The 20,539-nt window shown below is 50.0% G+C and overlaps 5 protein-coding genes across 5 annotated transcripts; 3 read left to right on the top strand and 2 right to left on the bottom strand.

Annotated features, from left to right (window-relative positions):
- Positions 1-1,268: 1,268 nt before the first annotated feature.
- Positions 1,269-2,479, top strand: N7458_012115 (TauD/TfdA dioxygenase family protein; the record flags this gene model as incomplete). Its single annotated transcript, XM_056915497.1, has 3 exons — positions 1,269-1,497; positions 1,551-2,267; positions 2,322-2,479. 3 exons carry the CDS (start codon positions 1,269-1,271, stop codon positions 2,477-2,479), a joined length of 1,104 nt encoding a protein of 367 aa, XP_056760251.1.
- Positions 2,480-3,436: 957 nt separating this feature from the next.
- Positions 3,437-5,008, bottom strand: N7458_012114 (MATE family efflux transporter; the record flags this gene model as incomplete). Its single annotated transcript, XM_056915496.1, has 1 exon — positions 3,437-5,008. The coding sequence occupies one exon, from the start codon at positions 5,006-5,008 to the stop codon at positions 3,437-3,439; it is 1,572 nt and encodes a 523-aa protein (XP_056760250.1).
- Positions 5,009-6,069: 1,061 nt separating this feature from the next.
- On the bottom strand, positions 6,070-8,100 carry N7458_012113 (uncharacterized protein; the record flags this gene model as incomplete). Its single annotated transcript, XM_056915495.1, has 7 exons — positions 6,070-6,264; positions 6,326-6,453; positions 6,509-6,583; positions 6,632-7,255; positions 7,312-7,401; positions 7,450-7,763; positions 7,874-8,100. 7 exons carry the CDS (start codon positions 8,098-8,100, stop codon positions 6,070-6,072), a joined length of 1,653 nt encoding a protein of 550 aa, XP_056760249.1.
- A 1,074-nt stretch (positions 8,101-9,174) lies between these two features.
- Positions 9,175-10,850, top strand: N7458_012112 (agmatinase; the record flags this gene model as incomplete). The annotated part of the gene is made up of 8 exons (XM_056915494.1): positions 9,175-9,315; positions 9,392-9,488; positions 9,551-9,641; positions 9,709-9,792; positions 9,860-10,081; positions 10,164-10,474; positions 10,541-10,691; positions 10,763-10,850. 8 exons carry the CDS (start codon positions 9,175-9,177, stop codon positions 10,848-10,850), a joined length of 1,185 nt encoding a protein of 394 aa, XP_056760248.1.
- Positions 10,851-14,767: 3,917 nt separating this feature from the next.
- On the top strand, positions 14,768-20,257 carry N7458_012111 (uncharacterized protein; the record flags this gene model as incomplete). The annotated part of the gene is made up of 4 exons (XM_056915493.1): positions 14,768-14,924; positions 15,072-15,395; positions 15,468-15,646; positions 15,707-20,257. The coding sequence occupies 4 exons, from the start codon at positions 14,768-14,770 to the stop codon at positions 20,255-20,257; spliced, it is 5,211 nt and encodes a 1,736-aa protein (XP_056760247.1).
- Positions 20,258-20,539: the final 282 nt, after the last annotated feature.

The raw sequence follows: 20,539 nt of genomic DNA, 5'->3' as shown, positions 1-20,539 counted from the left end.
TAGAGAGAATCCACTTAACAAGCGATTCCTCTTCCAATTCGGTCAATTTATAGCCAGTTGCGCGATAATCAACGCGTGAAAGCACCCCCTTAGCGCGGTCGGCCAAGGTTGTATGGGGGATTTCGTATAGCCTAGCTGCTGCGCGAAGAGATTTGATACGGCCATTTTTCAAATCGCTCAGGGCTAACAAGACCTTGCCCTCTTGATTATGTGATTTCTGCGAAGATTCAGCGCGAATTGGTGGCATGGTAGTTAGTTGAATTTAGTATGCAGGTAGGAAGACGCGATTTTGGATGGGGTGTACGGGACGGCCGGGTGTACGGGACGGCCGGGAATTACGTTAATCGCGTAGTAGGTTAATAACTACTCCGTATGGTTATGATCTATTGGAAAGCGGTGGTGCCACTCTTCGCAGGTATGAGGTCAGCCATAAGTCCAAAAGAACCCCTTCATTGGGACTGTCGCCTCATATTTCCCATCCAGAACTGGCTACTGCCGACTACACAAAATTTTCCCACCCATTTTCTCTTTTGCCCGGAGAATATCTATTACGCTACTCATTTGAGAAAAGTCACTAGTTGGCGGCGTTAGCCAGTTCAATGTATCTAGGTTGAAAAACGCAGGTTCTGCCCTATTCCCAGTTGACACAAAGAGTAATCGAGTCATGGATATTACATAACCCCCTCCTTTACTAACTATATCTTTCTGGGTGGATTAATTCCTAAGTGGTCTAGCAATCAGAGAGAAGCCATCTCATAACTACAGAGTGCGTTGTCGTGATCGGCTCCCGGGTCTCGGTTAAACGGTTGGCCTACGTAACCGATTGATTGGTGTGATTTGACAGACATATTTCGTGATCGAAATCAACGGGGTGTATTTCTGACACTTTGCGACAAGTAACATCATCTCAACCTGACTTTGATCATCATTCTTTGCGCTGAATCTCGCTCGAAGTGACGACTCATACGCGTCCCGAAGGGCGACTTTTTATTCTTTCAAAAGGCCGAGTACATTATTCAAGTTCGAGGAGGTCCGCAAGTAAATCTGAGGTTCTCCGCATGTATCTCGAACGACCCCGCACGACTCGTGGTTGAACATTTAGTATCTTAAGATGCAAGTTTCACAAGACATGACGTGATTTATCTGGATCAAAGTGGGGAAGCATGAGCGCTTATAAGTCAAGGACGCAAGACTCAACCCCATTGATTTTCCTCGGGTCAACATAGCACATTACACCGTTTCATTGTCTGTCCTTAAACAGTACCTCTATGGCTCCTCGCATCAATGACCCTGCGCTTCCTTTGCGCGCTGGGCCTGGCAGTCTCGCCGAACAGGTACAATATCCCGTGCCATTGCGCTCGAATGGGGCACTAGAGAAGTTCGATTCAGAGGACACGACACCTACGATCGGTCGTGAATTCTTTAATGTTAATATCGTGGATGAACTTTTGAATGCCCCAAACTCGGACGAACTCATTCAGGATCTTGCCATCACCAGTATGATCTCTTAATATTGATTACAATCCTCATCTCTGACAAGTATTCCGCAGTTTCCGAACGGGGTGTCGTCTTCTTTCGTGCCCAGGACAACCTTACCGATGATCTACAGAAGCAACTAGTTCATCGACTTGGTCAGCTATCTGGAAAGCCAGCTGATTCGACGTTGCATATTCACCCAGTGCTCAACAACACTAACGAATTCGGAGTCTCGGACGCGCAGGTGAGCACTATCAGCTCACTCGCACGGAAGAAGATGTTCCGCCACGAGAATCAGTCGAACAGGCGTCGCTACGACGCGGCTCAGTGGCATTCCGATATCCAATTCGAACCTGCGCCGGCTGATTACACCTCTCTTCGCTTGACCCAGTTGCCAAAGACAGGTGGTGATACACTTTGGGCATCGGGGTACGAACTTTACGACCGGTTCTCACCAGCGTATCAACGATTTTTTGAGACCCTCACCGCTACGTATAGCGGTTCAGGGTTCATTGCCGCTGCCAAGGCCGATCCGGAAAACATCAAGCTCTATACTGAGCCAAGGGGCAATCCACTCAATGTTGGCGAAGAGCTATCCACTGTCCATCCTGTTGTGCGCACCAACCCGGTGACTGGCTGGAAAAGCATCTACGCAGTTGGGCCATTCCCTAAGCAAATCAATGAACTCAACTCAAGTGAATCAGAGGAGCTCTTGAAGAAGTTTTACAACACAATTCTGGAAAACCACGACATTCAGGTTAGATTCAAGTGGCGGAATCCGAACGATATCGGTATGTATTCTTTTCTTGAATAACGACATTCATTTTTCTAACGTATCGCTCCAGCGATTTGGGACAATCGATCCGCTTTCCACACTGCAACGTTCGACTATGAAGGGCTAGGGGAGCGCTTTGGTCACCGCGCGGTTGGCATAGGTGAAAAGCCGTACTTGGATCCTAATAGTACATCGAGGGCGGAAGCATTGGCAGCTGAAAGGGGTTGAACAAGATCCGTTGGATAAGACGTGCTAGTATGTGCCAAGAAATAGCTGATAGATCTGCTTCATTGTACTGGAAATCACGTCCACCATATGAACGGCCTTACGTAGCTAGATGGAGCTGTGACAATACTAAATTGTACACCTTGTCAATAGAGAACTACTTTCAGCAAATAGTGTACTGCCCAGGCCGCCCCCTGTGTATTCATCCAATTGGCATGCATAAATTTGTGCAATGATCGACATGCCCTCAGAAATACCCTTTCTTTACTCGTTGTGCTTCTCGGTTACAAACAACGAGGGTATCCTTGTTCGGCTACAGTTGTTAATAGTTTCGGTTTTGAGTGTTGAATTTAGAACACAAGCGTTATTTTCTGAAACTCAATGGGTTAGCAATGGAAATCTGACAGTCGAAAAAGTGCGAGAATAATATCGCTTGACGGGGGGTAGAACTGAACCGCTGGTTTTCTACAGGTCCTCGACCGGCGCAACGAACCAATGCCGAGACAAACAAAATGATGCTGTGCGGCCCCCTCCAGAGTACTCCAGATTTATTTACCTCCAAAATGCACCTGCTGTCTGACAAATGCACAGGATCGAGCATCAGTTCATGCTTGTTGCTCATGATGTTCGAGAATGTACCATGGGTGATTTTGTTCGACTATTTGAGCAAGCTTGTCCAAGATTCCTCTTGAACGGAGTCGCTTCCAGAGCCGAGGATGAGTCGTTTAACTCATTGCTAAGAATTCGAGTTCCAATGCTAAGTCGAAAACTTGACCATTGGTTTTTGATTCCCAGAATAGCTAAAGTATAATGAAACAATTTGGAGTACAGTATAAATCCCCTTGAGGATTCTCACTTTCGTGCTTGTTTGCTATAGAGTCTTGGGTTCACCCCCCATTGGAAACAAAATGAGAGAATGGAGTATGGTGAATACAAAAAGATCTCAGGGGAAAGTATAAGCTACTGGCTTACATCCATCCTCTTGAAAGCTTTCTGTACCTGAGATTCCCAATTCGTCATCGCGAGGACAACCCACTCCAAGGTCCCGACGCAATAAAGCGCAACGCACTGGCCTATCCAGAGCCCTTTGAGACCCCAGCCATGGAATGCCAGGTATATACCCAGAGGCAAGGCAAAGCAGTAATAACTCACAATATTCACTGCAGCACCCAAATGCTGCCGACCCATCCCTCGAAGGCTTCCACCACAGCTTCCATTCAAACCATCTGCAATTTGGAACAGCGCAACGAATGGCATAATATCTGCTGTCAATTCAACGACCCGTGGATCATTATTGAATATTTTTGCAAAATGATCCCGAGTGCCCATCAAAACTGTAAGCACCAAAGCGCCATAGATCATAGAAAGTACAGCCGACGAGTGGGCGGTTACTGAAGCGCCCTTTGCATTGCGTAAACCCAACTGATTACCGAGCCGAGAAGACGTTGCAACGCCGAGGCCGAACGGAATTGTATTTAGGATTCCATCAGCGGTCATGATGACACTCTGTGCTGCAAGTGGAATAGTTCCAAGTCGTCCGGCTACCAGCGCAACGATTTCAAATGCCCACCATTCTGTGCCGACGTGGAAAAAACCGAGAATGGCCAGCCTTGTGAAAGTTCCCAAGTTCTCAAAAGCTGCCCATGACCACCCGCCCCAGCACTCCGAACCAGCAATGAATCGAGCATATAAAACCAAGAGCAGGAAAGATGTCCAATATGAAATTCCTGCTGCAATTGGACCAGCCAGGAGTCCGAAATTCAGGGTGTAACAGAGCAGATAACATAGCCCTGCATTGAGTGGCGAGGTGATCATCAGAACATACGTTCCAGCTCTCATTATTCCTGTATTGTAATATGTCAGAAGATTGTCGGTACTCACATGGGTAATTGAAGTTTTTTTCTCACCTTGAGCTTGCAAGAATTTCTTCATTGTCTCGAAGTAAATATACCCCAGACCACCGGGGATAAGCACGGTTAAGAAACGGGAAGTTTGATAAGAGAGCTCAGGGTCCTGACCAAGAGCCAAGAAAAATGCATTCGAGCAGGCCCACAAGACACACACAGGGATATAGAGCAGGCTTAGAACCAAGAATGCACGTTGAAGGAGAATCCCAAGATCATGTTTGTTTCCGCTTCCAGTAAACGTAGATGAAGCAAGAGTATCCAGGGCAGTCGTTCCACCGAGCGCGATCATCCAGCCAGTGACAAATGCAAACATCATTGAGAAGGCGGTGACAGCGAGATTCATCGGAGATGAATGTCCAATAATGACCACCGTGGCGGTTTGTAGACTCATCTGGAGCGTATAGGCCAGAATTACGGGAAGTGAACTTTTGGTCAATTCCCAGAACTCGGTCAATAGCCGTCGCACTCGCCTCAGGTTGAGCCCATCTCCTCGCAAGGAATCATCCGGCCGAGTCCTGTCTTCTGGATCAATTGGTTTGGGGAGAAGTGAAGTATATTCGTTCGGGGGCGTGTCATTCGAATCGTCGAATTCGCCATCGAGAGATGATGTATCAGCGTGATGCATTTTGGAGTGCGTGAAGGTCTAATAACAAAACGCGTCGACTTTCTTGTCAGCAGACGAAAGTGAGAAATGGTTGAGAGCCAAAATCTCAAAGTCCCGCTCTTACAGTATGGCGGATGATTCCCCTTCAAAAGGTATGTCTTACAAAAAGTAGACGTTATGGCGATCAGATAAGTTTTTACTGCACGAGTAGCGTTTAACTGTAGTAGCCGAGAACTAAGACCATTCCCTGAGATGGCTTGGACTGACGATAATCTACCTCAAGATAGGAAAGTCAATAATATATACGTCCGAAATCGGGCCATGGAATCTCCTGAAAGATGATCGGCTGAGTTGGCCCATCCTAACCTCAGTGATGCTGCCGTGCATTGAAGCGAACGCTAGGCGGGGGCTCTGCTGTACTGAGATAAACTTCAATGACACATGCCTTATCAGTTACGAGAACAGATATCAAACTCATGTTATTCGAAACAGGGGTGTCAAAGGTTCCGTTATCTTAATCAGAACACGGAATGGCGGGGTCTTTCGTTCTCCAGACATTGTCCCGATTTGGAAGGTTGATTGAACTGCGGTAGACCTTTATCTATTGGCCACTAGTGTCATTATGCAAGCCGTGTTTGAGCTGGCTCACGAGTGACTGGCAAGTTAGAAATCCTGCGTTTCTAATACGTCCCGCTTCGATGCACTAGCAATGCCAACACAATTATCCCGAAGTCAACATATCAGGAGATAAGACCAAAGTACCCGATTGATATTGAGTTGAAGCATTTTATCTCGTAATTTGAACAACCTTAAATTCTCAACGTGTATTAGCTTCATTTCTCCACGGCCCTTTTCGCTATTTATCATATAGTCTTTTATTCTAGATTCCACAGAGGCTCGGGTGAGAATGCAGGGCAGATACTTGCATCCACGCCTATTTGGTCGTTCTACGACTCGCTGGGTCTTTAGATAACCAATGACAAAGCAGGCTGTATAAACTCAAGCGTGGAGGTTTTAATCAATTGGGTTGAGACAAGCCAAAATGTACAAATTCCCAAAAGCCGTTGATACTTGAGTTTGGCTCACTCGGCTGAAACTTCAACGACTGTATCATATTCGGGGTTAACCCAGGTTGGCTGCGACCCGTTACTCCTCATTAACCCTCCATACTTGTGGAGACCCCCAAAGAGCAAGGCGCCTCCAAACAGAACGATCAAGCCTTGCGAGGTAAATGTCCAGGTCCAACCAGATGAGGCTTGCCAAGGTGCAATGAAGAACTAGCCATGTCGAAATTAGCAAGATATTAGGACACAATACCGTATGATCGGCTTAACTTACCGGATTTATAAATGCACTCAGATTGAGAAAAACGGCATAAAATGTGATGACACTCGTGGATTGCAAAGGATAGCAGTCGACAATATAACTGGTGGTAACAGTATTGCCAATCTGAATTCCAGCCGCAACTGTTTCATCGTCAGTTTCTGCAACGGAATCACCCCAGACAGAGTCATCTCTTACACAAGAAAAATGCAACCTGTCCAACCATCCAGTGGTACTCTTTATCAACACTGCTGCCCCACAGTATTGAGCCCACTACACAATTAGTCGAGTCTAGCATAGAGTTTCTTCAGTCAAGCTTACCTGCTGTAATCACAAGAGCGGGATATGCCAGCCACAACCGCATTTCCGCAACGCGAACATTACCCCGTTTTTTCGCAAGCTTCTCAACGATGTAATCACTCAATCGCCCAGAGCAGAATATCTCTGAGATTACAGTACCCAGAAGCAAGCCAAGGAATAAGAGTCCTTGTATGAGCGGCGTATAGCTTGCATACGCGGCTGGTACCATGGTGATGACGGATAGAACCCACCAGTACCAAACGAAAGAATATCCGATGACTGCGATAGAGACTGTAGGGAACATGAAGGTGATGAAAAAGCGGGTGATCGAGTCCCACGGCTTAGGATGCCGCATGCCGGGAACTGGTCGCAAGTTGATGAAAGGTAGACGTTTCGTTCGACGCAGGTCCGAATTCAAGTCTTCGGAGAACATCACTTCAGTGGTTGACTCCGGCCCCAGGATTCCCTGCTTCTCTGTAAGGGTGGGATTGCTCGTAATCGTACTCCCTTGATGGAGGAGCATTCTCTGTCGAGGATAAAGCGTCTCTGGCATGAAGAACAATTCCAGTACCAACAGCACGGCAAATAGGATTGCGTTGAACCAGTTAATCCATGCTGCGCTTACTAGATCTAGGAAGCCACCCACTAGTAAATCGTATCTGTTAGCATGGTCCTCCGATGGAAGGAGTGGAGAGTCGCACGGGTCGGTCCGAGAAGTAGTCCAGAATCTATCGCCAAAACCCATAATCCAAGCTTCTGGCCTCGCTCGTAGTCAAAGAATAGATCGTTCACTTAAATTTTTAGCACGTAAATGCTAATCAGGTAATGAGAAGACCCACCAACAGCCATCCCAACAGTTGAGGCAGGACTAACACCAAAGCCCTGGAAAAATCGGGCAGCCATGTATCCAGAATAGTTATCAGCGACAGCTGCTCCAATGGTCGAAACCAAAGCAATAGTGGTTCCAACTAGGAAGATGAGACGACGACCATAAATGTCACTCAGAGATGACCATATAAGAGGCCCAACGGATAGACCGAGGGCAGGTATAGCGACAGTCCAATTCACTTGTGAATAACTGATCTGATACTGATCTTGGATTTCAGGGAATGAAGGTACTGTTGTCGTTGTGAGGTACGTGAAGAGGAAATATCTGGCCACAGTAAAATCGAGGTCAGCACATTTTCAAGATTCTCTTGTTGCTGGCTTGGACGATACATCGAGCGCTTGTCATCTCCAACGACCGATATTGAAAGCACTCACTTGAGCATTACAATTGCCAGTATAACATGTTTCTGCATCTTTGGCCAATTTAATGGATCCAATGGGTCATTGGTCGGCTGTGGGTGGACTTTAGTCCCATTTGGTGAACCTCCTGCATCGCAAACAAGGTGATGGTCACCCTTCTCGACTGTAACTGGCGTCTTTTCAGAAGAGGGACCGAGTCCGTCGCTTTTGCCTGCTTTGTCTATCTGTTTTTCTTCACTCATATTTCAGGATTCCTTTCTTGGTAGCTTTCTAAAGACCAAGCTCAAGGGGTAAAGATTCGAACAACGATTTGCCTTCCAGGATGCTAGGCTCTCAAAGGGCGTATTTTAATAACGAATTAACAAGTTCGATTCCTCTAAAATGAAATACTAAGTCTATATCTACCCCAACTCTATATGAGCGTTTGAACTCATATATTTGGAGCACCTCCATATCCTTGCAGGGTCTTATCAGTAAACCGACATCAACGCCTGGAGTGCTCACGAAGGTTAACCTAAGGGCGAATGAGATGGAGAAAACTAATCTTGAAAAATAAGCGCTCACTTCAATAAAAGTTCTAGCCCGCAAGTCGTTCCGGTCCTTCCTATTTCTCATTTCTTCTTCTTAACTAGAAGTAATAAAGAATGTAAAGCTTGTTGTCCTCCGCGGGGATGCGATCTGCCTGCTTACTCCGTTTTCGGACAGAAACCTCCAAGATCGCCAATAACGACCCGGCGATAAGCCACGTCAAAGACCAAACCCCAGATAGATCCTTATCTTGTTTTCCCCTGTAGTACGTACTGATAGGTTTGCGCTCTCCCCCGGCCTTCCCTTTTTGTATGTTGAATTTTATTTGTTTTTTTGAAACGTTAATTATTCCATGTGGCCTTCCATAAGGTCTGACATGGCCAAGCCGCGATCCCCCGGAATGTACAGTTCATCTTGGTATCTCAATCGGGAAGGCAGATAGAGAGGACGGCATTGAGGAGATAGTGATTCAATTCCATGAATAAGCCTTTAATCGTGCAATCGGAGGCCTACGTCAATCCATGCTGATCTATTTCGTAGAGCAATTGCTGGATATGGGTAAAGAGGGAAGACAGGGCAATGCCAGGTACGATAACACAGCTCTAACCCAAAATTGCAGAAAGTAAATAGATCAGGCGCAGTACCTAGAGCAAAAATCCGGGGTCCATCGTGATATTTTGCATATATATCTCGAGCAACTCTTCTCGCTAAGGTCTCATACATCAAATCTATCTCTTGTCACCGTGAGGGGTCATTTGGATTTACTTTTTACCCAATTCGATCATACCATGATGATTACCACGAAGGCACTCAGCCTTCTCTTTCTCTCCGCTCTTTCAGCGGCTCATGGAGACCATGGGCAGGCTCCTATGTCCGGGCCACATAAAGGACTATGGTATAACACGCTGCCAGGAGATGGCGGTACGCAGGTATGAGACTCGGCTGAACGGCATGTTACGTACTGTGCAAGTTTGAGTACCTAATGGCTTGAAACAATGCATCTAGGCCGACTCGGTATTCTCTGGTATCTCAACCTTCGGTCGCCTTCCCTACTTTCCATGCCTCTCGAGCGAGGATGAGAGCTACGACATTGCTTTCCTAGGTGAATACATCGCCATTCCGGTTGATCCTCATTATACCCTTCAGAAGTTCATGTTGCTCTAGGGGCTCCCTTCGATACCGGTACTTCTTACAGACCGGGTGCTCGCTTTGGACCAAGTGGTATCAGACAAGGATCACGCCGTCTCAATCTCTAGTATGTTTCAATGTTCTGAGAACCCAATACCATCTTTCAATCTTGGAGGTTAACCACAGTGGAATAGTGGCGGCTACAACGTGCCTCTCAAAGCGAATCCATTCGTTAGCGATTTGAAGGTCATAGACTGTGGTGATGTTCCAGTGACCTCGTATGTGGCCCCATAAGATTTACAATGTCCAGAAACGTCAAAGCTGACGGACATATTTCTCTCGCAGCTATGACAACTCGTGGGCTATTCAGCAGATCGAGGAAGGCCACAACAGTGTTCTCATGCGCAAGCCGTTTACCGATGCCCATAAGCCAGGTCTGTCGCGAGCAGGCAAAACCCTCCCTCGCGTTATCACTCTTGGAGGTGATCATACTATTACCCTGCCCCTGCTACGGAGCATCAACAAAGCCTATGGCCCTGTCACGGTCATTCACTTTGACAGCCATCTGTAAGAAAACCCACGGCGTTTCAAAGCTCATAAGTCTATGTCGGAAGAATGGGACGAGTTTCTGACAAATTCTTTCATCCAGTGACACATGGAAACCCAAGGTCTTCGGCGGTTCTCCCAGCCAAGTCGCTGCCATCAACCACGGCACTTACTTCTATCACGCTGCGATGGAAGGTCTGCTAAGGAACGACACCAATATCCACGCCGGTATCCGCACGACTCTCTCCGGCCCCTCGGACTACGAAAACGATGGATACTGCGGTTTCGAGATCGTCGAAGCCCGAGAGATTGACACCATTGGCACCGACGGCATCATCAAGAAGATTCGGGACCGCGTCGGCACAGAGAACCCTGTCTACCTGTCAATCGACATTGACACTCTGGATCCAGCCTGTGCGTTATGCGTCAACTGAATTCCCAAAACCTAATCTTGATCAATTACTGATTTTTGATATTTAGTTGCCCCGGCTACTGGTACCCCCGAAACTGGCGGTTGGTCCACGCGTGAATTGCGTACCATTATCCGCGGTCTCGACGGTCTGAACTTTATCGGTGCGGATATTGTCGAGGTTGCACCGGCTTACGATACAAATGCAGAGTTGTCCACAATGTGAGTTTCTTCTTTCCTCGATATGTGGAAACTCGAAATTTTCAGGATCGAGCTAACTATTTGGTTTACAGGGCGGCTGCGGATGTGTTGTACGAGGTTCTTACTATCATGGTGAAGAAAGGTCCTCTGTCGGTTGAGGGTCGGTTGCACGAATTGTAGGAAGCATGGTTACTTATGGTAGCTGGTTACGGTCTCTCTGATGCGTTATTGAGTTCGACTGGAGTTCGTAGGAGGTGGACGGTTGTTGATGATGAACGTGTAACGTTGCGATCATGACGCAGTATTTAAGAAAGCTACAAAACAGCGCTCAATTGTGAATCTTGTATCGGTTCATGATATTCAAGTTTTTTAGTCTCGAAAGCAACTCAACTGCCTATATCGATAGTGAAATTTGACACCAACCTTTGTCACGCTGAAATTTCAGAATCCCAGATTCAGGAATATTTTTAAAGATATAATATAAATCCTCAAATTTGGTATTTGTCTAGCTCACCCTCGTTCCGGGAGGTTTGCTTTCCCATAGCGGCAGACCAGGTATGCTCGGGACTGGAGGTAGAAAATCGGTGAGCTTGGCCTGGATTCTTCATACATTATTACGCAGTATGAAGAAGCGTCTGTCCAGAAATATATAACTAGCGACAGCCTATTGCTAACTGATAGAACTTGTCAACCTGTCTGCGATACCAATGATTCTACAACTTACTTCAAATCAAAAAAAGACCCCGAAGACAATTTCCAGTGTCAGAAACCATACTATCTGCTTGTCAATACGGATTTGCTGTCCGTGGTGCCAAGAGCAGCGATTGAGTTATCGCAATTTAAATTAAAAACGTTGCGGTGGGTCGCAAGCCCTCAGCCTTTCTAGGGAGAAGTTTGATTCAAACCAACACGAACCTATGTAGAACGCCATCCCGAGACGAACCGGCCGAGATCAAGAGATGTGTGACTGCTCAATGGAATCCAATGCCAATCCTCAACGGTCGCCCCCTGACACCTGGCGGCGGATGTCCACGGTGATGCGAGTGGTTAGCCTGCCAAAGTGGAGAAGAGAACCAAGCTCGAAACCTGAAACCAACGGTGGGTCTGCTCAATGCAGCTACTCAGGGCCCGGTTCTTCCGGGTGAAAGTCGGCATAGGCCTGGGCACAAGGCATACAAAGTACGAGCTGGATTAACGGTATCGAGTCAGTCAGTTGGGTTGTGGGGGTGGAGCAAGCTGAAGCTGGTCTGTTCGTGGTCCGCGAAGAAACGCGATGGAATCGACGGCGAATGGAAATTGAGAAACGGTAGTATATTGGGTGAAGTGCATAGGACCCGGGAATTGGAAGCATGACGGGTCCAGATAAATATTCAACATTCAGAATATGTAGTCTTCCCTTCCTGTCTACGATTAGCTATACGCTAGTCACGAACACAAGTCAACCAATGTGAAACGAGGTCAGCCTCCAGTGCGTGTCGGGCCGTAAAGATGAGCCAGGCCTGGATCGAAGACCAGTCGGTCTATCAACCTGCAAAGTGGAGCTAAGCAGAATAAAGATCGATCAAAGAAAGATTCTTCATATCCCAAAGCCCTACACAAACAAAGCACTCCGTACAGCAAACCTTACCTCGCATGAGACCGGTTCGAGGCGCTCCACCCACTCGCGCGTGCTAAAAGGTTGCGCAAGGGATGCTTCATTTACTGTTTTGTTCCAAGGGTTAACAACTCAACATAATATACTGCATAAATAAGGCTACGGCTAGCGGGATGGCGTTGCGTTCGTTCATATTCATTCAAAAGAGTTCGTGGCACACCACGTTTAATAATGAACGCGTCGATCATGCGCCATCCGAGCGAGGGCTCGGCCCCCTTGGTTCTGGATTTGGGGCTAGGTCGGCGATTGAGGGTCGTATTCAAGAGGTGGATGTGGTAAGTTGCAGTTCTATACGATCTTGATGTAGGAGATTTGGATCTCAGTTTTGGGCCGGAAATATGGGCTGGGGCTGGCTGGGCCATGTGTCGCAGTTGAGGACAGAAGGAGGATCATACGATTGTCACCTACTTACTGTATTGAGATTGAGCAAATAAACTGACCTATCAGTGTGAATTTTTCCATAATTAATAATGATGAACGGCGGCTATTGAGTGAGTCGAAATTGATTGATATGGGGTTGGACTTGACCTCCACGGACTCCTAGAGACAGTCTGGTCTTCATGCTGGCTTCAAGACGCGCCTCGGAGGTAAATTTGGTCTCAACCTCCCTGTCAGGACTGGCCGGTGGAGCCCCCCGGGATCAGAGGGAAAATTGCCGGATTGGTCGGCTGGCCCGTCTTTGTCCCTGGCCTGGCCTCTTGGTCCCCATCCACGACTGGACAGATGCGAGGTGATCGACATTGGAAAGCACCGTGGTCCGCGAGAGTGGTGGGAGTCGTCAGGATGTCCATGCGAACGCGAGCGGGAAAAGGGGAGCGTGGACATCCTCGGTGCTGGATTTTATTCTTGTGTGGAGGATGAAATGCACCGTTTGTGATAGTTAATAACCTAAAGTCGGAATCTGAAACACCTGCTGGACGTGTCCATGCCAAGCTGGAGAACCGGTGGGCGGCACTGGTTCCCACTTCCTGGTGGTTGGGCGATGGGGATATCGACTGGCTGCATGTGGGATCGGGGGATGATCGGTTGTTTCAACTGTCAGCAGGAGTGCAGCCCAAGTGTATGGAAGAGCAAAAGTACGGTGTTTATGGAGGTGCGGTTCTGGAATTGAGACTCCACCCGTCAGGATTGAAATATCCGATTCATGATTCTCCAACTGGCAGATTCCTGGGACGCGCGTGGTTGATGGAGAACCGTGGAAACGCCGTGGGGCTGGCCGTGCGAGCCGTTTAACATTCCAGGAGACATTGAGAACAGAGTATTGACGTATCTAATGACTATTATGATTATTATACTTACAGTCCTCCCTACTCTATCTCCTCAATTCCCCCCCTCACCTCCACCGACTCGGAATCATTGACAGAATGGACGGGTCACGGTAGGGGGTAACCTGGTCCGGTCCAGGCTCCGTCTGTAGTGTCTGGGGCTGGCGAACCGGAGTGGCGGCTATAGTTAGTGCAGTTCATAGTCCGGCGATGATGCCCCCTCTAGTCCAGTTGCCTAGTGATAAGTCATGTAATAGTGACCATTCACTAACTAGTTAGGTATGAGGCTAGAGAGAAGAAGTTAGTCAAGTGGTAGTGTTCGCTAGACAGAGTCGTCAAGAGTAATAATAGTGTACAGTGTACGGTAGTGGTCAAGTTCCCCTGACCCAGACTTTTCTGTCCACTGGAACACTCCCGCCAGACAAAAAGAAGACAACACAGACAACAAGACCAACAGACCAAAAGACCAAAAGACACCGCACAAACTTTGTATAGACCCAGTGTGAGGTGGTTCTCCCTCCTGAAACTCTAACTCTCTCCATCTCTCTCTCTCGCTCGCTCTCGCGCTCTCTCTTCTCCCCCCTTCGGTTCTGGACATCTCATTGCCATTGCCAATTGCCAATAATCATCATCATCCATTGCCAATCCCCCATCCCCCCTTCCTCCGTCTCCACCATCCATCCATCAACCACTCCGAATCCTCCTTCATCTTAATCGGAGCTAATCCGCCTGCAGTTAGCCCGCGCACGGCCTTACTCCAGACGTTGCGCGGTGCTTTTCCACCTCCTTACCCTCCCTCGCCGTCTTGACTGGGGATTTCATTTCTGGCAATTGCTTGTTTCTTTTGGTGAGAGAGGACCGTCTGAACGCTCCAGGTACGTCCTTTCCCTTCATCCGCTGTCCGCAGTCATTCCACAGTGCTGTGGTGCGACCGAATTTCAAGGCACTGCCCAAGTGCCTTTTTTTTTTTGGTTCCATCGCGCCAAAAAAAAATTAAGGGGTTTCTGGGTCTGGACACTAATCCTCGCAACTCTCCACACTCTAGACAATCCCCTGTCTCGATCACTCCTGATGATTGCGACTCTTTAACATCGCCGACGAACAACCTCACTTTCTCTGACGTCTTCTTTGAACACCCTCCCCTTTTTTCCCACCCGGCGTGGTTTCTCCCCAGGAGAATGACCGTCTCACCGCCAGCGTCACCGACGGGTCCCGCCCCGCGGCCCATCAGCGCGCTGATGCGCACGCCGCGCAGCAACAGTCGCATGAGCATGAGCAGTCGGCATGGCGGAAGTCGCGCGTCCGACGAGGATGGCAAGACCGCAGTCAAAGTTGGTACGTCATCTTTCAAATCCTCCCGATATCCCGCCTGCGGTGCGCGTGTACGGCAGCGGCATGGCCAACGGCAGTGCGACCCAAGGAGAGGATAGAGGCAACACAGATAGAAGCGTGGGAATAACAATCAACTGACTGGCACGACAGCTGTCCGAGTGCGACCACCTCTAAAGCCCACCGACCCCGGATACGAGTTGATTCCCCAGCGATTCCAACGGTCCATGGTTCACGTTACGAGCCCAACCAGCGTTGCGGTCGATGTCCCCCAAGGTCGCAAATTGTTTGTGTTCGATCGCGTCTTCCCCGAGACGGTGGAGCAGGATGGTGTTTGGGAATATTTAAACGACAGTGTCAACTCGTTCATTCAGGGGTACAACGTTTCCATATTGGCGTACGGCCAGTCTGGTGCTGGAAAATCATATACGATGGGCACATCCGGACCCGCTGAGCAGGAGAATTCTAGCGCGATGGGTGAGTTGGCCGGCGAAAGGCCAGATGGAGAGATTTATTGAAGCGGCTAGCTGATTGACAATCTCAATCTAGGTATCATTCCTCGGGCTGCGCAGGCTTTATTTGAAAAGCTTGATGGGCCAAAACATGCCCGCAATGGCTCCAGTTCGACCGGTCTCCGAACGCCGCAACGATATTCCATGAGCTCGGCCTCGAGTCTCTCGAGGGCACCGGTGGAAAAGAACTGGCAATTGAAGGCCACCTACGTTGAGGTACATCTCTTCGTTGCTGTGCATCACCATCACTTTCAAAAGCTGACATTCCTTGTCTAGATCTACAACGAACATCTTCGCGACTTGCTTCTTCCCGACTCGGTTTCCGCCGGGGACCGCGGCTCTGTCACCATCCGCGAGGACGCCAAGGGCCGTATTCTTCTAACCGGCCTGCACCAGGTCAACATCAATTCATTCGAAGACCTCATTGGAGCTCTAAACTTTGGCTCGACGATTCGCCAGACCGATTCAACCGCGATTAACGCCAAATCTTCTCGTTCGCATGCCGTATTCAGTCTGAATCTCATCCAGCGCAAAACTTCGACGCAAACGATGTCCCCCAAGGAAAAGCGCATGTCGATGCCGGTGGATTCTTACTCCAGTGGCGAGTCCGTCACTGTCGACAGCAAGCTTCACTTTGTGGACTTGGCAGGTAGTGAACGTCTTAAGAACACGGGTGCTTCAGGCGAACGGGCCAAGGAGGGTATCTCTATCAATGCCGGTCTGGCTGCCCTCGGCAAGGTCATCTCGCAACTTTCTTCTCGCCAATCCGGCTCTCACGTTTCCTATCGTGACTCAAAACTCACCCGTCTTCTGCAAGATTCCTTGGGCGGCAATGCAATTACATACATGATTGCCTGCGTCACTCCTGCTGAATTCCACCTCAGTGAGACCCTCAACACTATCCAGTACGCGCAACGTGCACGAGCAATTCAGAGCAAGCCTCGCATTCAGCAGGTCGCCGACGATGGCGACAAGCAGGCTTTGATCGATCGCCTCAAGGCGGAGGTTGCCTTCCTCCGCCAGCAGATTCGCAACGCCGAGGGCTCTGACCGCCGGGAAGCAGCCTCCACGGAACGGAACGACCGCAAGAATGAGCGCGAAATTCAGCTACAGAACCAGCTGCTTGATGCCCAGGAGAGCTACAACGCCCTCAGTCAGCGCCACACTAAGCTGATTTCCCAACTGGCCAATGAGTCGGCCACCAATGGAGAGTCCGAGGGACACCCGGATGACTTGGGCAAGAGTTCGATTGAAAGAATCCAGCGGTCTAAATCATTTGCCGAATCTGTGGAGCAGGTCGTTGTCGAGTACGAAAAGACCATTCAGGCCTTGGAGTCGTCTCTGTCTGATACTCGTGCTTCCTTGGCTACTTCGGAAAGCACCCTGCTAGAGCGTGAGACCAAGTGCACCTATGTCGAGACGGTGAACTCGCAGCTTCAATCGCGCCTGCAGAAGCTGCTAGACCGCGAGGCCAGCACTGAAACGTACCTTCACGAGCTAGAGTCCAAGCTGGACGGTGCTTCTACCGGAGAGGAGAAGCACGCTACCATTGTTGCTGAGCTGCGCAAGGAGCTCAGCCGTGCTCGTGAGAATGAAGTAGGCTGCGAGGAATACATCTCTACCTTGGAAGACCGCCTCGCCGAAGCTGATCAGGACATGGAGCTGATGCAGCGTGAGGTGATCCGACTGGAGCATGTTATTCAGCGCCAGCGTGGCCTGGGAGCCCTAGACAGCCTACTTTATGACCTCGACACCCGCCGCCAGCAACAGAACGGCGATGAGGAGCCGCACGTCAACGGCACCGACCCTTCCCACATTCCCGCGCCCGTAAAGACGTCCCATCACAAGCACACTCCATCCTTGGATGTTCTGAACGAGGCTGCCGAAACGGCCATCCCCGAATCTGACGAGGGCCTGGCTGAGCCAATCCCTGAAGAGGAAGAAGAAGAGCCTGCCAGGGAGGTCGAAGTGGCCACAGAGGAACCAGGCGAGGATCTCAAGGTGCTTGAGAATGTGACTAGCCAGCTTCAGGCCCGTCGCGCTGAAGCTGTCTGTGAAGAGCCGGTTGCCAGCCCCGCGCAGTCCAAGTTTGTCGTCGACAAGCTTGAGACTGTCACTCAGGAGCTTTTCGAGCTTCGTCTCAGCCATGAGAACACTCTAAGTGACTATGAGATGCTCGAGGCCAAGTACGAGGAGGCCCTGAAGGCGCTCGCTGGACTCCAACAGGATAAGATTGATGAGGCTCGTCACCCAGCCCCCGCAGTTCAGAACGGACCTTCGCGCCCCATCTCTTTTTTAGAGGATGCAACCGTTCCGACCTCGAAGTCTGGAGCACAACACTCATTCTCGCAATCACTCTCCTCGGAATTGTCCTCGGCCGGGGAGTCGCCTGCTTTGCGCGAGCTTTCTGAGTCCAGGCACGACACTGCTTCCACACCTGCCACCCCCATCGCCTCTTCTGTCATCGCTGCTGCGGATGCTGAAGAAGCCGAGAAGATGCGCAAGGTGCTTGCTGATCATCAGGCTGACGCCGACCGGATGACCCAGAAGTACGCCGAGCTCCAGACCGAGCACGAGGAGATCCTCACCCTGGTCGAGAAGTTGAAGGCTGAGGCCGAGGCTCATCGCCACAAGTCCAGCCCTCCTTCCACTCCTGGCTTCAAGATGATCCGTCGGATGACCAGCCAAAACCTTCTGTCTGGTGTCGACCGTGCTCACCGGTCACTCACCGCGCTCCGGACCATCGCCAGTGAAGAGCTTTCTAGCAAGCCCGAAGTCTACCAACACTTCGAGGCCAATCTGGATGCCACTATGCACGAGCTTTCTACTCGCATGGATCGTCTGCAGTCCCTGGAAGCTGAGAACCAAAGCGTTAAGAAGGAGATGGAGATGAAGGCTACTATCATTTCCGGTCTCACCCGAGAGCGATCCAGCTTGCAGGGTGCTTCGTCTGTCGACATGGCACTTGTTACCCAGCTCCGTGACCAAGTCGTGAACCAGGAGAACCAGATCCAGGAGCTCCGCGTCGCCCATGAAGCCCGTGAGAAGCAGCTGTTGGCCGAGATCGAGAACCTGAACGCTCTTTTGAAGAGCCAGGAGGTCGCGGCCAAGGCCTTGGACGCTGGTGCCGAGGAGCAGGACAAGAAGATTGATGCCCTTGAGGGTGAACTGTCGGAGTGGAAGGGCAAGCACCAATCTGCACTGGAATCTCTACAGGCTTCAGAGCAGCAGCTTGCCACTACTCTGGCAGAGCTGGAGTCTTCTCTGGTCGCCGTCGAGGCGATGCGCTCGGAGCGTTCTAGTTCCAACGAAGCATCTGCTGACAAGGAGGCTGCCGCACAGGCCCTTGAAGCCGAACGCGCGAAGCAGCAGGAACTAGTGGATAGTCTCAAGAAGGATATCGAGGACCACAAGACTACTATTTCCACCCATGTCGATACGATCGCTACCCTGGAGAACTCCCACACAGATCTTCAGAGGCAACTTCTTGCACAGTCATCTGCTACCGATATCAACAATGCACCGGTCGATACCGCCCGCATCGCTGAGCTCGAGCAGGAGATCTCCACGCACAGATCCGCCATCGACTCCCACAAGAGTGACCTGGACTCGCTTCAGGAATCTCACAAGCGTGAACTTGCTGAGCTTGAGGAACGTACCCGGGCCGCAGGGCAAGCCGAGCAAGACTCTCGCCTTGCTGAAAAGGACGGCGAGCATGACAAGGCGATGGCAGCTCTGCAGAAGGAAATTACTGATTCCCGTGATGAGCTGGTACACTTGCTCAAATCCGTCTCGTCGCTCCTCAACTCCGATGTCACCAGCGCAACGCTCGGAGACCAAATCCAAGACGTTTTGGCTCAGAAGCAGCACTTCTCTGAGAAGTACTCTGAACTCATGGATGCCAATGAGGATCTGCGTAAGCAGCTTGAGGCTGCCGGCGACATTGAAGAATTGAACAAGAAGAATGCCACCCAGGAGGCCAAGGTTAATGAGCTGGCTCTCTTGGTTGCCACCCTGGAGGACACTCTTCGCCAGAAGGATGAGCAGGTTAAGAAGAAGGAGGCTCTTGTTGAGGAGATCACCGTGGAGAAGCAGAAGAGTGTGCGCCTGGTTGAGGAGCTTGAGGAGCAGATCACCAACAGCTTCGACCAGCACCACAACCGTCTTTCTGTCATCCAGCAGGAGCGTGACCAGGCTCTTGAGGACGCCAAGGCTAGGATCGTCATTCTCGAAAGGGATATCGAGACCTACCGCGTGCGTATCGAGCAGCTTGAGCTTCAACTCAAGAACGGAACATCCGATGGTTCCCACGACCGCAGCAGCTCCCTCACTTCTAACCTGCGCAAGAGCACATCGGCAGCTTCTTTGCCCTCGCCTCCTCCCGCCATTCCTCTCCCTCCTCTTCCATCCATCGCTTCTGCCACCAACGGCACTGGTAGCGTGTCCCCGCCTAGCTCGCGCCATGCCAGCAAGGAGCTGGTGAATGCACAGATCGTCGAGGACCAGGAAGCCCGCATCCGTACAATCGAGAAGCACCTGTATGCCGAGAAACAGTTGACTGCCACCCTCGAAGAAGCCCTTGGCGACCTCGAGGCCCAGAGCAATAAGGTCAAGAACGACTGCGAGAACTGGAAGAAGAAGGCCTGGGGACTCGAGGATGAGCTGTCAACTCTCCGCAAGGAGCGCAACTCCGCCCGCCTGTCTCTCCAGGCTGTCGAGGAGGAGCGCAGTGCCCGCAAGGAAGCCGAGGCTGCTCGGGCCCAGCTGGAGGAGCGCATGAATGCGCTCAACAAGAAAAAGAAGAAGAGCACCCTCAACTGCTTCTAAACCGTGCCATCGGCCCGATCACCTTCTGTCACATACCCGCCCTCCACAAAAGCGTGTTGTGTTCTTTACTTTTACACCTGTCATTACCGCCCTGACCCCTGGATATGTACACTTTTCTTCTTCTGCTTCTACTTGTTTCATACCCTTTTTTCTCACTTTTTATCTTTGATCTGAATTCCCGCGATCCGTTTATGCCCCCTTCGCTAACTACCTCCCACATACCACCCCCTCACCAATTCCCTGTATTATGACACGTGCCTGCTTTCTCTTCATCGTCGATTG

This window comes from Penicillium daleae, assembly GCF_028827525.1.
Source record: "Penicillium daleae strain IBT 16125 chromosome Unknown utg000009l_segment0_segment0, whole genome shotgun sequence".
Classification (NCBI taxonomy): domain Eukaryota; kingdom Fungi; phylum Ascomycota; class Eurotiomycetes; order Eurotiales; family Aspergillaceae; genus Penicillium; species Penicillium daleae.
The sequence above is the reverse complement of the archived record's forward strand: the minus strand, read 5'-3'. Positions and strand labels throughout refer to the sequence as shown.